The following is a 14451-nucleotide window of genomic DNA, read 5'->3' as shown; positions in this document are numbered from 1 at the left end:
AAGTGTGATTTAAATTGAAGTTATTACTAAATTCTTATGTTTAATTGAAATTTGATTAAATTGATCTTTGTCATTGTTATTTTTTTATGGTTTGATTTATGAATCTTGTATTGCAAGAACCAAACATCCACTAGGTTTGTTGTTTTTTCAATGTTCTTTTGGGACACTTTGGGCCCTATATAAAGTACTTTTATGTAAAAAACAACAAGGTAATGTATCTAATTTTACACCATGTCACATATTGGATAGTGTTGTTATGCATCAATCATAACATGGTAAAGCTGCTTGTCATATTTCCTAGACTATGTTTTCAAATATTATTAAATTTTTGGGTTTTCTTCATCTCACATATTCCTTCATCCACATAATATTTCCAACTTTGATAATTCACCACCGGTGGATGGGATGACCAATCTTATTACCATAATGCGATAGACTAGAATAGTAGCAACATGGACTCCCAAATAGTGGAAGTACCTAGTTTGTCCAAGCCTTTTTTCTAGTCCAATCTCATCTAGATAACCATCCCAGGGTCGCGAGGGGACAATTAAAGAGTACTAAACCTGGGATATATGTACTTCTAGGATAAAAAATTAAATATTACCAGAAAAAAAAAACACTTTTCTTACAAAATAAAACGCCCATTAGTCGACGGTGATGCAAAGCGAAAGTTTCCAGGTCTTGCAGGTAACGCGTTTCTCCCGAGCCCTATCGTCAAATTCTCATTCGTCTACTTTAAGCAACGCAAACTGACCGGCCATAGTCGGTAACCAGAATACAAGCAATTCTGAAATATTTCCCTCTGGATCGCCCATCATTTTCCATTTTCCCGTCAAGAGACGAAGAAAGGGGGGAAAGTGGGAACTTGCGAGCAGAGCTTTTCGGAATCGGTACACCATTTCTCCATCGCGATACTGGCAAGGTCGCATGATTTCGAGAACAACGGCCTAGGTTATTTATCTTTACTTCAATTTGTTTTGTCATTTTAGAATCGTTTTTTGTGTTAGTTGTGGGAAATTGAACTGTACGAGTTGGAGATCAGTTAAAAAATTGACGTGGTTGATTTGTTTTGGCGTTACATTTTGTAAGTATGGTAGAGTGTTCGTTGTGAGACGTTAGCATCTTGTTTTGTGCAATGCTCGTGGCTTGATTTGAATTTTATTTTTGTTTTTTATATTTTTTTGTATCTCATTTGAGTCGTTCAGTTGTGGTCTTTGTTCGGAACAAGGTTTCGCTCTGACTGGCTGTGTTGCTTCGTTCTTTGTTGTATCAGCTGCTTAGAGGATTTTACTCGGTCCATTACGAGTTTCTTACTTGCGGAAGTTGGGGTATAAGTGCATAGGTCGTCTTTAGTTGCTTGTTTACTTCAGTGATGGCAGTGATTTAGCTCTGTTTCTGATAGGTTTCGGTTGCCAACTGAGACCGTCTATGGCGATTTTCCTGAATGAAGACTTGTCACCAGTGGTTCTTCTCGTGTTTCGTTTTTATTGACCTGGCTGCATGAGCTAAATGTTACTTGTTTTGCTGCGCAGTGTACCACTTGATCGGTTATTCTGTTTGTACAGTTTCCTCTCAAGCCTCGTACTGTTATTTATTCTATTTTTTTTTTTTTGCTTTTCCTTCTAGATACGGGTTTTGTTTCTCTATGGTGCATTACTGTTTTATTTTATTACATTCTTCAGTAGGATTTCTTTGACTGTGTTTCTTATTTTCTTTCCACCAGAAAATGTCTCGAGTGGAGGTCAATTGGGATCGTCTAGTCCGTGCGGCTTTGCGTAGGGACCGGGCTGGGGCTGATGCATTTGGGAGACCTGTTACTGGCATTGCTGGTAGTGTTCCTTCATGTTTAAGAAACAGGGACATCGATGAGATTCTGAGAGCTGCAGATGAGATTCAAAACGAAGATCCAAATGTTTCTAGAATCTGTAAGCGACCATTGTTCTTATTTTGATTGCCTTTTTCTATCTAAAATCTTGACACTTGTTGATTGCTTCCACCACTTAAAGATTTATTTCTAGGAACTGTTCAGTGTGATTTTTTTTTTGTTTTTGCATAGAGATGTAGAGATGTCATAATTTCCCCAGTTTTTAGGTTTGTCATATGTAAGTTTAGCACAGAAAGAGTGTTCAATGATGAGAACATGAAGTAAGTTTTTCAATTTTAGTATTGTATACAGTGTGCTTTAGAAATAAGTGCACCTTTATATATTGAGGACACAAAATTGAGATCCTACTTGTATGGGCCACATGCCAATAAAGAAATGCTCACATACAAGGAATTACAAAAAAAGAGGACGCTCAATGATCAACTCTTTGTGTAAGCCCTGCATTGAGGCAGAGGAGAAGGTAGATTACCTATGGCGCTGCAACTTCAGCTATGAAATTTGGGGAGCTATTTTCCCGAAATTTGGGTTGAAAGGGTGTTTTCCAGCCTCATTTCTGGATTTCATAGAGCAGAAAATCTATCTAAAAAATTCTCAAAAACAAGCCTATTCCTCTGGAAAGTTGCCATGTAGCAGTGCCATGATGAACTTTCAACCACTCAGCTGCATCTAAAGGGTGCTTGACTAAAAAGATTTTGCAAAGAATTTTAAAACGGGCCAAAGCATATAAAACTCTCCCCCCAATTCCTTTCCCCCTGATACATAAGCACTTGAAAACTGTCTGCCGTTGGAAGTCGCGCACAGTACTCTAATTGCTTGGGTTCCCCCTGCTCCGAATTCCATCAAATTTAACTTAGATGATATCTCCATGGGGAACCCTGGGCCTAGTGGTGTTGGAGGCTTTTTCTGAGACTTTCACGGCCTCTCATAGTTGAAGGGGTTTGAGCCTCGGTCAGTAGTTGGATGAGTGGAAAAGCCAAGCCTCCATGGCGATTCAGAAGCATCTTTGAGGAAATTCAAGACTATGTGGCTCTGTTAATATTTCATGGAAGCATGTACTTAGGGAGGTCAACCCTTTAGCAGAATTTCTTGCCAAAGAGGGAGTTTCCGGAGCCTCCTTTGTAACAGGAGTCTCCTTCCATTTGATTGAAGGGACCTCTCCTAGGTTGTATTCATTTTAGCCAATCAATAAGATTTCACCATTTCAAAAAAGAAAAAAAGAGATCCTACTTGCAACATATGCTTGTTTTCATTAAAAGAATCCACATCATGTGAAGGACATGTGCATTGGAGGCTTCAATGCTCTGCTTGTTCCTCACTGCAGATTTCAGTAACAATGTGATCTCTGCCATGAGGAGAATTTTGGTTACTTAAAGCTGGCACTTGTTATTTAATTGGTAGCTGGTGCTGCTATTGGCTTCACAAAGACTTGCTCACTTAATGTGTTGTGATTTTAATCTCCAATTAACCTAAAGCGGAGTAGAATTGTGAGAAAGGAACCAAATTTGATTTGCATGGCCTGTTAAGATCATACTTAGGAAGCACTTTTCTTTGTTTGATCTGCATATTTCTTCACAAAGTTGTTCTGTTCAACTGCTGCTATTGTCTTAGCAATTTCCATGTCTGAATGTGCTCTTTGTGCTGCTATGAACAGTATGCGAACATGCTTATTCATTGGCTCAGAACTTGGATCCCAATAGTGAGGGCAGAGGCGTGTTGCAGTTCAAGACTGGTTTAATGTCAATCATCAAGGTATGACTTTTGGGCACTGTTACCTGTCAATTTCTTTGTTTCTAACTTCTCATCTATATTTGGAATAAAGAGAAGGGTCATAGCTTTCAAAAGTTGCAAAGAATGGTTGCATATTACATTGTTGTTTTTCATTCCAATACTAAAATTTCTTAATTGATGAAATTTTCAGCAAAAGTTTGCAAAGAGGGACAGTGGAAGCATAGATCGAAGCCAGGATATTGCTCGCTTACAGGAATTTTACAAGAAGTACAGGGAGAAGAATAAAGTGGATGAACTACGGGAAGATGAAATGAGAATGAGAGAATCTGGTGTTTTTAGTGGCAATCTCGGAGAGTACGTATTCATTGAACCATTACTTTATTACTGGTTTGATTTGTGGGTTTTACATGAAGACACCTTATTTGCTTGTAGGAGCAAATTTTTTTCTATATTCCTTCTTCTTCATTTACAACTTAAACCTTTTTTTATTTGTTTTTTGTTTTAAGTTCTATTATGCAAATTTTTTTACTTGTACTTTGTTGCGCTCATTCTTTTCTTTGCACTTGCTTACATTTTCTTTGCATGATTTTCAAAAGTAGATCCAGCAGCATCATTTACAAAAAAAAGTAGATATAGATTTTTTGTTTAAAGAAAAAAAAACATCTAGATTGGCAATGCATTTGTCTTTTCTGTTATTTAATTCAGTCTTGAAAAAAAATATGCTAGAGATTTTTGAGTCATGGTCTTTTCAGATACTGACCATGTATTTGTTTCTTACTCTCTGTGGCTGGTGGATTAGATTTATTCCTTTCCTGTCCGAAGTGGATTGCTTCACAGGAGAGACATAATGTGAAATAACTGAAATTTTCTCTTATTGTTTAGAAAATAAATGAGGATTTCATTAAGAGAGTAGGAAACATATAAACTTCCTGGAGTGAAGAAAGGACTAGAACAAAACCAACCCAAGACAAATACTAATCCACATCCAAGGAAGGCAGCATATCACAAGAATCAATGGATCTTTTTTTTTTTTTTTTTTGAAATGATTCTGAATTTTATTAAGAGAGCTCAAACGAGCAGATTACACGAGGGGAATCCTTCCCAAACAATGAGAGATTGTTGGAAGGTTGTGAATTTTGCCAATTTAGGAACGAGGTTCCAATGACAATGAATGGATGACACAATGTCAGCAATACAATCAGTGATTGGCTAGTGGTGCCAAGGAGGGGAACTTCCTTTTGAACACTAGTTGATGATAGTCTTTGAATCGCCTTCAATAATCAGCTTGCCATATAGCCGCTCTTTAAAGATTTGTAGGCCGAATAGAAGAGCACTCACTTCAGCAGTATTTGAATCAGCCCACCGGGATAGAATAGGGTCTCCACTGCTATCTCTGAAAACACCATCAGCTCTAGCCGGCCCAGGACAAGAATCAATGGATCTTAACACCCTTGAATGGGCATTCCTCTCTCGCTTGCACGCCATCTGCTTCTTGCATTTCCCTGATATGATTATGGACCTAGGAAAATCCTTGCCTGGCATATAGAGTCACAGTCCTGGAAGTTCTAATAGTTATGCTGATTGTTTGGCTTGGAGGAAATTCCTGTCAACACCTTGTGGGATACTACCTTCTACTGTATTAGCTAGGGGTGATAAAATCTAGCCTGACCCAAGCCCTACGTTTTCCATTGATCCCATTCCAACCCTAATGATAGTTGTGTTGAGTTCCAGTTTGTTTACTTGATCCAATTAATAGTCAGACCGGGCTGGGCTCCAGACTTGATATATCCTGTATATATTTATTTTTTAATGATTTTACCAACCATGTAGCAAAATCTGAGCCTTATCCATGTTCTTGCTTTGAATCGTACATGCCTTGCCTATTTTACGAGTGGATATTAGAATTCTTAATTACTCATCCTTAGGTTTTGGAAACCTGCTTGGCCCTTAATTATTTCTTTGTTTGTTTCAACTTCTTAGCATATGAACTTATTTAATGACTCTATAGGTTGGAGCGTAAAACTGTGAAAAGAAAGAGAGTTTTTGCAACTCTCAAGGTGTTGGGTCAGGTGGTGGAGGAGCTGACAAAGGAGGTATCCCCTGATGGTGCAGAAAGACTGATCCCGGAAGAGGTTAGCTTTTGTCCCTGCTGATGGCTTATCATTTGGCACTGATGGAAGCCCGTGTAGCTGAAATATGGTCACATATGATTTTGTGTTGTCATATTATCTTCATTCTCCCCGGATATACATTACCTTATATTTATGTCAGTGCTAATAATTTTTGCATTAACTGATTTTTCTGTTCAACTTTCAGCTAAAGCGGGTAATGGAGAGAGATGCAGCAATGACAGAGGATATAGTTGCATATAACATTGTGCCACTAGATACTCCAACCATAACTTATCCTATAATTTCATTTCCAGAGGTATATATTGTTAACATATGCGTGTAAAGGCCTTCTGAATCTGTTTTGTAGCTTTGCTAATCTGTCTTAAATGTCATTTGAAATTGCAGGTTAAAGCAGCCATTTCAGCTTTAGGTTACTTTAGGGGTTTACCTAAACTTCCTGGCGAGTTTCTTGTTCCTGCTTCAAGGGACCCAGACATGCTTGACTTTTTGCAATATACTTTTGGATTTCAGGTAACTCATTGTTTTTCTTGAAGTATTTTCCCCCAAGTTAATTGAAATTTCCAACAAAAAAAGAATTAACTCTATTGTTGCTATTGTAATGCTTGTTGTTCTCAAAAGTGAAAAAGCTTAATTTTTATGCCTGGGACATGCAATATGGTGATGGAGGCCCATGATTGACTTTGGAGGCTGGGTTGGGGGTAGACTTTGCCATGCTGTTTGAGTGGGTATTGGAGACTTCTACCATCTGAAGAATCTGCTGGAAATAGTTTTTGAATAAAAATCAGATGAAAGATTAAAAATACAAGGGATGAAGAAGGGCAAGAGCACTGGAGGTGGGGGGTATAGAGATCAACAACAAATGATACATATAAAAAATCAAAGGTTTTCCCAGTACACCAAAGGGCAAATTGATGGCTGATTTTGACAATGGGAGTAACAGTTAGAGACGGAGTCACAGAATGTGAGAAAGCAAAGTTAGACCTTAAATATTTTGACTAGGGAACTGGAAATAACATGCTAAAAAGGCAAAGCAGAGGATGATGATCTGCCTTTTCTTATGGATCGCCGAATTCTTGCATACGTGGCAATGGAGATCCATTCCATGTGCTTGGTGCTTGCCTCAATTTAGGAGTCATCTCTCGGGGCACTCCAAACAAGAAGTAGGGTCAAGAAAAAGATTAGGGTTCCATCTCTTAAAAGATTAACTGAATTGGATCTCACTTCTGGAAGAAAACTGTCCAATGATTTTAATAAACCAGAGTCACCCCTTCATTGGAAGCTGCTTATTTGCTCCTTGGAATGTGAAATGTAGAAATAGATTATATAATTCCAGCATGTTTCTAAAGTCCTTTTTTTTTTCTTGTTTTGTTTTTTCTTGAACGTTGATATGTGACAAAGTTAGTTCATCCAAGTTTTTCTATGAAACAGAAAGACAATGTTGGGAACCAACGTGAGCATATAGTTCTATTACTTACAAATGAGCAATCACGACTTGGAATTCCCGATCAGGTGACACCTGTAAGTATCATGCACATGTTTTTTTTTTTTTTTTGTTGTTGTTGTTGAAATGTATGCTCATTTTTTTTATATTGTTCTTACATTGTTTGATAACAGTAGACCCATAAGAGTTGTACCAGTTGGTGTATCTTTTTCTCCTCGTCTTTTCATGAACATGAATTAGGGTAGGTGTGATTAGTTTACAGGGGTAACACAAAAATCATTTGATTTCAAGTAGTATGGTTCTTGAATTATATTCAATTAAAAAAGTTACATTGGGGCTTCTAATTTTAAGCTTCCAACAATTAATCATTGAAGGTGACTCGAAGTTTATTATTAGTTGGTGTCCCAAAGACAGGTCTCCCCCTTGGCACCATTGGTCCATCACTGATAGTATTGCTGATATTGTATCTTCTACTCATTATAATTGGAATCTCATCCAGCCAACTCTTTGGCTGATAATTTGTCAAAATTCGGAACCTGCCAGCAATCTCTCATTGTTTGGGAAAGCTTCCCTCCTTTTGTAAATTGCTCTTTTGAGCTTTTGTCTTAATAAAAATCAGCATCATTTAAAAAAAAAAGAAAACACTAATAAGGGTTTGTTCTCTGGTTGGCTCTTTTGGGACACTTGAATTATATATAGCTGTAGAATTTATACAAATTGCATAGTTTTCTTTCGAAGAAAGCACACTTTTATTCAGGCAAAAGAAAAACTAAGGCCTAGGAGGGGGGTCATACAGCAAGGAATTGGAGGGCAACCCCCTTTTTGGCCAAGAATCAGCGAGGCAATTAGCTGACTTAGGGATATGAACTGAAGAATAGACAAAAGAACTTAAATCCTGAATCTAAAAAATAAAAGTCCAAAGGCCCCAAGGAGGGTCTTTTTTCGGTAGGCACCAACTTATGATGACAACTGAATCACCCTCAATAGCTAGCAGGCCTTGGAAGCGATTGTTGAAGATCCTCAAACCATGCTTTAGCGTATGCAATTTAGCTGCCGTCAAGTCTATCATTCAGAGGGGGGCAACAAATCAAGCAAGAACGGCGCTAGAAGAAAACACCTTCGAAGTCAGTGAGTCCAGGTTTATCGCGGGAATAGTTGTTGAAATTGAGCTTGATGATTCCTTCGACAAGAGGCCCCAGCTTGGGGGCAGAGGGTCTAGCAATAGAAGACAAAGAATTTCTTAGAGAGCTGTTAGTGATGTTGTTGAAGGTCTCAAGTGTGTGGAGCCAAGAGATGATGAGCGTTAGAGTTTTGTTGTGACAATAAAGCAAGGAGAGCTTTTACATTGGAAAATCCTCTAATTTAGCACGAACCAAATATTCCAAGGAATGTGAGCAAGGCAAGCTTTCATCATGATCTTCTCGAGGTATGGAAGGTTAGTGCCAAGAATAGATTTATCAAGTTGGAGAAGGAGTTGGGGAGGCAGATTGGCATCTCAAAAAGGTTGAAGAAGAAGCACCATAAGTGCTGGGAGTTGGGGCAGTGGACACACAAGTGTTGAACACTTTCATCGGTCTACCCACACAAGAGAGGGGGGCCAGCTGAGAACCATGCCGCTGCAAAGGTGTCTCTGTTTAGAATTTTTCCATGGAGAGCATGCCACACCAAGAATTACATTTTACATGGGCCAGACAAAAACCAAGTGCGAGTAGCTCTTGCAATGGTGGACGATGGCTCTTGCAAGTTGGTTGTATGGAGGGCATAGCAGGAAGAGGCTGAGAAGGCACCATCAGGGGTGGGGCACCAAATGAGCTTGTCATTTTGCGAGTGCTTAAGGTAAACGAGTTGCATCTCCTTGACCATGTTGCAAACCCCAGTGGCTTCAATATCATTTGGAGCTCTTGGAAATATGGTAGTCTAGTCAATGGAATGCAACTTTTCGTTCTCGATGATCTCGACAATAGTGCATCTTTGGCTAGTTGCAAGACGGAAGATGCAAGGGATGGTCAGGTGAGGAGGAGCATTGGCAGCTCAATGGTTGTATTGAAATAGAGTTCTCTGGCTGTTCCCAACCGCAATGCAAACATTAGCTCTGAAAATCGAAAAAGGTGTAGAGATGTAGCGCCAGATGGAGGAGAGGCAATTAGTGGATCCAACACTATTATTGATCCCATCCTATTTTTTGATGACGAATCAGCACCAAGGGAGTGCAGGCCGCGTATTCAGCCTCCAACACCATTTGGTGAGGAGGGCAATATTGGTTGGCTGGATGCGTCTGATACCCAATCCTCCTCGATGCTTCAGTTGACAAACATCTTTCCAACCAATGAGGTGGTGTTTAAAACCCTAAAGGTAGGTGCCCCACCATAGGAAGCCCTCGTGAGCTTTTCTAGGCGGTTGGCAACATTGATAGGGCAGTGGAGGAAAGACAAGAAGTACACCAAGATGCCGATGAAGCAGGATTGGATAAAGGTGAGCCGTCCCGCCTTGGATTGGTGCTTGCTCTTCCAGGAGAGTCTGGAGTGTATAAAAATTACATATAAAAATGTCCTTACAAAGCAGAAATATCAATTAACTCCATGCATTCCTTAATACCGTAACATATCTTTTCTTGTATCCTAAGAGCTTCCATACGGATAAACTGTCCTAAATTTACTTTTTGATTCTTTTTCAATATCAAAATTGATTTCCTGTCATATAATCGTTCGTTAGGCTACAAATTTTTTTCCAATTAGAGGAGACCCTATGTAGGGGAATGTCAAGGGACCTCAATTTCTCCAGTACCTTTTTTAGAGGAACACTCTAGTTAAAGTCCATTATCTGTATGCCCAATCCATTGAACATCTTTGGAAGGCACTTTTCGTTCCAACTGACAATGAAATAGGGTAGAGGCACACTCCCAAAAAAATCTTCTTTTGACTCTTTTAAGCTTTTTGACTACATCCCTTTGACGAGAGGAGGAGAGAGTAGATAGAAAGTTCTTGACAAGTGGACTTTAGAACGGTCAAGTTGTCCATAGTTGAGAAGAGCTTACCTTTCCGTGAGTCTCTTTTCTATTCTTAAAATTGGTTTTGTAGCCAATTAACAAAAAAGGGTTTGACTTTAGAAGGTCAAGACGTCCATAATTGAGAAGAGCTTATCTTTCCAAGAGAGTCTCCTTTTTGTTCTTAAAATTGGTCCTGGAGCCATGCAACAAAAAAGGGTTCTGGTTCAGGGTTCTGAGTTCTCAGGGTTCAGGGTTCAAGGTTCAAGGTTCAGGGTTTAGGATTCTCAGGGTTCAGGATTCTAAGGTTTTAGGGTTCACAGGGTTCAGGATTCTATGGGTTTAGGGTTCACTGGGTTTATGAGTCAGGGTTTAGGATTCTAAGGTTTCAGGGTTCACAGGGTTCAGGATTCTAAGGGTTTAGGGTTCACTGGGTTTAGGAGTCAGGGCTCACTGGGTTTAGGTTTCAGGATTCAGGGGTCTTAGGGTTCACTGGGTTCAAGGTTCAGGGTTCAACGTTCGTGGTTTAGGGTTCATGCTTCTGGGTTCAGAGTTCAGATTTTAGGGTTTAGGGTTTAGGGTTTAGGGTTTAGGGTTCATTGTTTAGGATTTAGGGTTTAGGGTTCAAAGTTCATGGTTCAGGGTTCGGGGGTTCACATGGTTCACAGGGTTCAGGGTTCAACGTTCGTGGTTCGTGGGTTCAGGGTTCGTGCTTTAGGGATCAAAGTTCAGAGTTTAGGGTTCAGGGTTCGTTGTTCAGGGTTCTAGGATAAGGGTTCAGGGTCCAAGGTTTTGGGTTTGGGGTTCAAGGTTCAGGGTTCATGGTTCTCAGCGTTCTGGGTTGAGGGTTCAAGGTTCAGGCTTCTAGATTTAGGATTCTGAGTTCCGGGTTCCCCGTTCAGGGTTCACGGTTCAGGGCTTAGGGGGTTAAGGGTTTTGGGTTATGGGTCATGGTTCAGGGGGTTCAGGGTTCCTGGTTCAGGGTCAAAGTTCAGGGTTCCAGGTTCAGGGCTCACGGTTCAGGGTTCAGTGTTTTCGGGTTTAGGCTTCTTGGTTCATGGTTCATTGTTTTGGGTTCTCGGTTCAGGTTCCACTGTTCCAGGGGTTCCGTGTTTCCGGGTTCAGGTTTCACTGTTTTTGTGGCTTCAGGGTTCCGGGTTTGCAGTTCAGGGTTCATGGTTCACGGTTCAGGATACTGGGGGTTCATTGTTTCTGGGTTCAGCGTTCAGGGTTCTTGGTTCAGTTGGTTTGGGTTCAGGGTTTTGGGTTTACGGTTCAGTGGGTTTGGGTTCACGGTTCAGTGGGTTTTGGGTTCAAGGTTCACGTTTCAGTCGGTTTAGGGTTCTGGGTTTAGGGTTCAGTGTTCATGGTTCTGAGGGTTCAGGGTTCACCTGGTTCAGAGCTCAGGGTTCATAGTTCACTGGGTTCTGAGGGTTCAGGGTTCAGGGTCAAGAGGGTTCAAAGGGTTCAGGGTTCAGGGTTCATAGTTCACTGGGTTCTGAGGTTCTCTGGGTTCATGGTTCACAGGGTTCAGGGTTCAGTAAAAAAAATTCAAATGGGGTGAGGAGAAGTTTTGAAGTTTTTCACTCGTTCCATTACCTGTTGGCAAAAGTCTATGGTGTCATCCGCAAATTGAAACGTTTGTATACAAGATTAAGATCATTAGACATGGGGTGGACAAGGACATTCATTGCTCCTGCAATGATGTTAAGTAATAGAGAAGATCAGTTTAGAACTAGGTATTCATTGCCGATCTCAATAATGTAATCCTAAGTTGTGGAATATGATTTTGTCTGTTTCAGGCTGGAGCTTGATTGAGAATTATTTGATTCCGTTGGTGCATGCATTGTCTGTGCTCTCTTTGTTGTATTTTTATATATCACATTTCATCAATTTCTGTACTAAACAAAAAATGAAAAAAATAGTTTTCTGCTCTTTTCTAAACCTGCTTGATTTCTGTTCCTACACAATAGCATAATGTTTTGTGATGGTTATGGTCATGGATCAACCAGACACTCCTGCTGCAGAAATTGGATGAGGCTGCTGTACAGAAGGTTTTCGTAAAGTCCCTGGGAAATTACATCAAATGGTGCAATTACTTGGTTATTCCACCTGTTTGGAGCAAGTATGCAATTGGTTTACTACTGCATTGATTTTTTTTAAATTGAATAATCAAATGATTTTATCTTGTTTATTTTGTGTTGGGTGCTATATCCACTTGGTGTTTTGTTTGATGAAAATCAGCTAAGTCTTCAGATGTTTTCTTGTTGATCCTATTTTTGCAGTCTGGAAGCAGTTGGCAAAGAGAAAAAACTACTGTGGGTTTCACTGTTCTATCTTATCTGGGGTGAAGCCGCCAACATTAGATTTCTTCCAGAATGTTTATGTTATATGTTTCATCATGTAAGTGCCTAGGAAATTATTGGTCTTACTGCTCTTTTTCTGTGGTTCTTTCACTAATCTCTAGTTGAATTGCTGTACTTAAGTGAGGTTCAATTTTGTTTCCCATGTACAATTAGTCATTTTATTTTGTTATGTTTGGTTCCTTTTCTCTTTGTCCAACTCTCTCTTTCTGAACTTCTTTATATTCTACTACTTTTTATGAAAATTTCCTCCACATTGTGTTTACCAAAGCAAAAAAAACCCCAGTTTTGGGTTAGGTTATACCATTTTAAATATAGCTCATATCTTTTACTTTGAAAAGACCTTAAGCAGTTATGTTCCGTACTTATTCACTTGTTTTATTCTTTGTATATTAATAAAATCTACTAGAGGTGGGAGGGTGCATCTTCTTTTAGACAGAGATTGTCTCATGTCTATTCTGTGTACCATCTTTTTACTTTATACTGTATAGGTTTGGTCCTTCAATTTGGTCTTCATGCTGCCTTTTGTGGAAGATACCCGCTTCCTCTTAAAGTCACCAATTTTTGACAGGGCAGAGAAGGACTCTTACTTTGGACTATCTTAGCCAATGTGATCTCTACCTAGATTTCTTCTAGAAAGTTAATTGGCTACGGCTGCTTTCCATTTAGGTTTTCTTATCTACTCCTGCAAGTGCTACTGGCCCCTGCCATGAATCAATAAATATTTTACAATAATTTCCAGTGGCAAATCTTGAGCATCTGGAATGAGAAAAATAAAAGAAAATTTGAGAGGTAAATCTTTCATCATGTGTTTTTTTGGGCTAGGAAAATTAAAAGTTTCTGGCTCATCTTAGTTTGGTAATTGTGGATGATGTGAGGTTGTTCCTACTTCCATGGATGCTTGGATGGATCTCTCCAACAACTTGTTGTGAATGTTACCTCCCTTTCACTCTCTTTTTTTAAAAAAAATGTCATCTACCCCTCTTAATCATTGTCTCTTTTTTCTCTTAAATGAAATCTTCCATCATTAAGAAAAGGATTCGTGGGTTTTAGGTGATGTCTTGTTGAATGCTGCTGCCCTAAGGGGTAGCTTAAACTCAATTTTGGGTGGGGATTTTAAAAGTTATCCTACTCCATCATGAGAAGGAACTATCTTCCTGAATGGCAAAGAGGTCTGACTGGTATACTTTGTCTGTCTTAGCAAGTAGACCTCAAATAGATTGAGTTGCAAGCCTTATTTTTTTTGGAGATTCATTTTCTGCCAATTTGCCTGGTGGTTGGACACTGCTTTAGCTGGGCAAAATTAAGATTCATACCCAAGAGATATGAATGGTTGGGAAAATTCATTAGCTAAAGTGAGATGTCCTGTTTAAACGTTGTGGGAGGTTCCTACCACCCCTCTCAATCTCTTTTTCTTTTTCTTTTTTCAAATGATGCTGAGATTTTATTAAAGAGGAGAGAAAATTACATCAGGAAGTAACATTAGAAAGAGGGGCTTCCCTAATAATGAGGGATTCGAGGGAGGTCCTAGCTTTGGCAAATCTGTCGGCAAAAGAGTTAGCCAATCTATTTACATGATTTCAAGAGATAATATAAGAAAGTGTAAAAAATGGAGTACATGGCAAGCCAGAACCCCATCCGATGACAATGCTGGAGTCCCCCTCAATGAGAAGGTGGTCCGAAAGACAATCCTTGAAAGTGAAATGTTCGTGCAAAAGGGCAGATTCTTCAGCAGAAGTTGAATCAATAACTCCCAAAGGGCCAGCATATGAGAGAATAACCTTGCCAAAGGAGTTTCTGAAAACGCCTCAAAAACCTGCTGGACCAGGGCAGCCAATTGTGCTGCTGTAGAAGTTGAGCTTGATGAAGCCTGGCAGTGGAGTCCATTCGATCATGGCCGGTGACTTGTAGGGGGCTAT

At 39.6% G+C, this 14451-nt stretch overlaps 1 protein-coding gene across 2 annotated transcripts in view; it reads left to right on the top strand.

The window, feature by feature from the left end:
- Positions 1–684: 684 nt before the first annotated feature.
- The window catches only part of LOC137938628 (callose synthase 9), a 102504-nt gene continuing 88737 nt past the window's right edge, over positions 685–14451 (top strand). Inside the window, exons 1-10 of one of the 2 annotated variants that reach the window (XM_068783597.1) lie at positions 685–951; positions 1724–1925; positions 3537–3634; positions 3804–3967; positions 5622–5745; positions 5930–6040; positions 6130–6255; positions 7174–7263; positions 12197–12294; positions 12455–12572. In XM_068783597.1, coding sequence (XP_068639698.1) covers positions 1727–1925; positions 3537–3634; positions 3804–3967; positions 5622–5745; positions 5930–6040; positions 6130–6255; positions 7174–7263; positions 12197–12294; positions 12455–12572 — 1128 coding nt within the window. In that variant the 5' untranslated portion in view covers positions 685–951; positions 1724–1726. Of the gene's footprint in view, positions 952–1723; positions 1926–3536; positions 3635–3803; positions 3968–5621; positions 5746–5929; positions 6041–6129; positions 6256–7173; positions 7264–12181; positions 12295–12454; positions 12573–14451 lie in introns of both variants that reach the window. The other variant, XM_068783596.1, reaches the window with a different exon arrangement.

The sequence above is a fragment of the Aristolochia californica genome, unplaced genomic scaffold (genome assembly GCF_029961685.1).
Source record: "Aristolochia californica isolate CCGP_79_NKW_82.1479 unplaced genomic scaffold, dmAriCali1.0.hap1 SCAF_8, whole genome shotgun sequence".
NCBI classification, from domain to species: Eukaryota; Viridiplantae; Streptophyta; class Magnoliopsida; order Piperales; family Aristolochiaceae; genus Aristolochia; species Aristolochia californica.
Note: the sequence above shows the minus strand (reverse complement) of the source record. Positions and strands in the feature narration are given on the sequence as shown.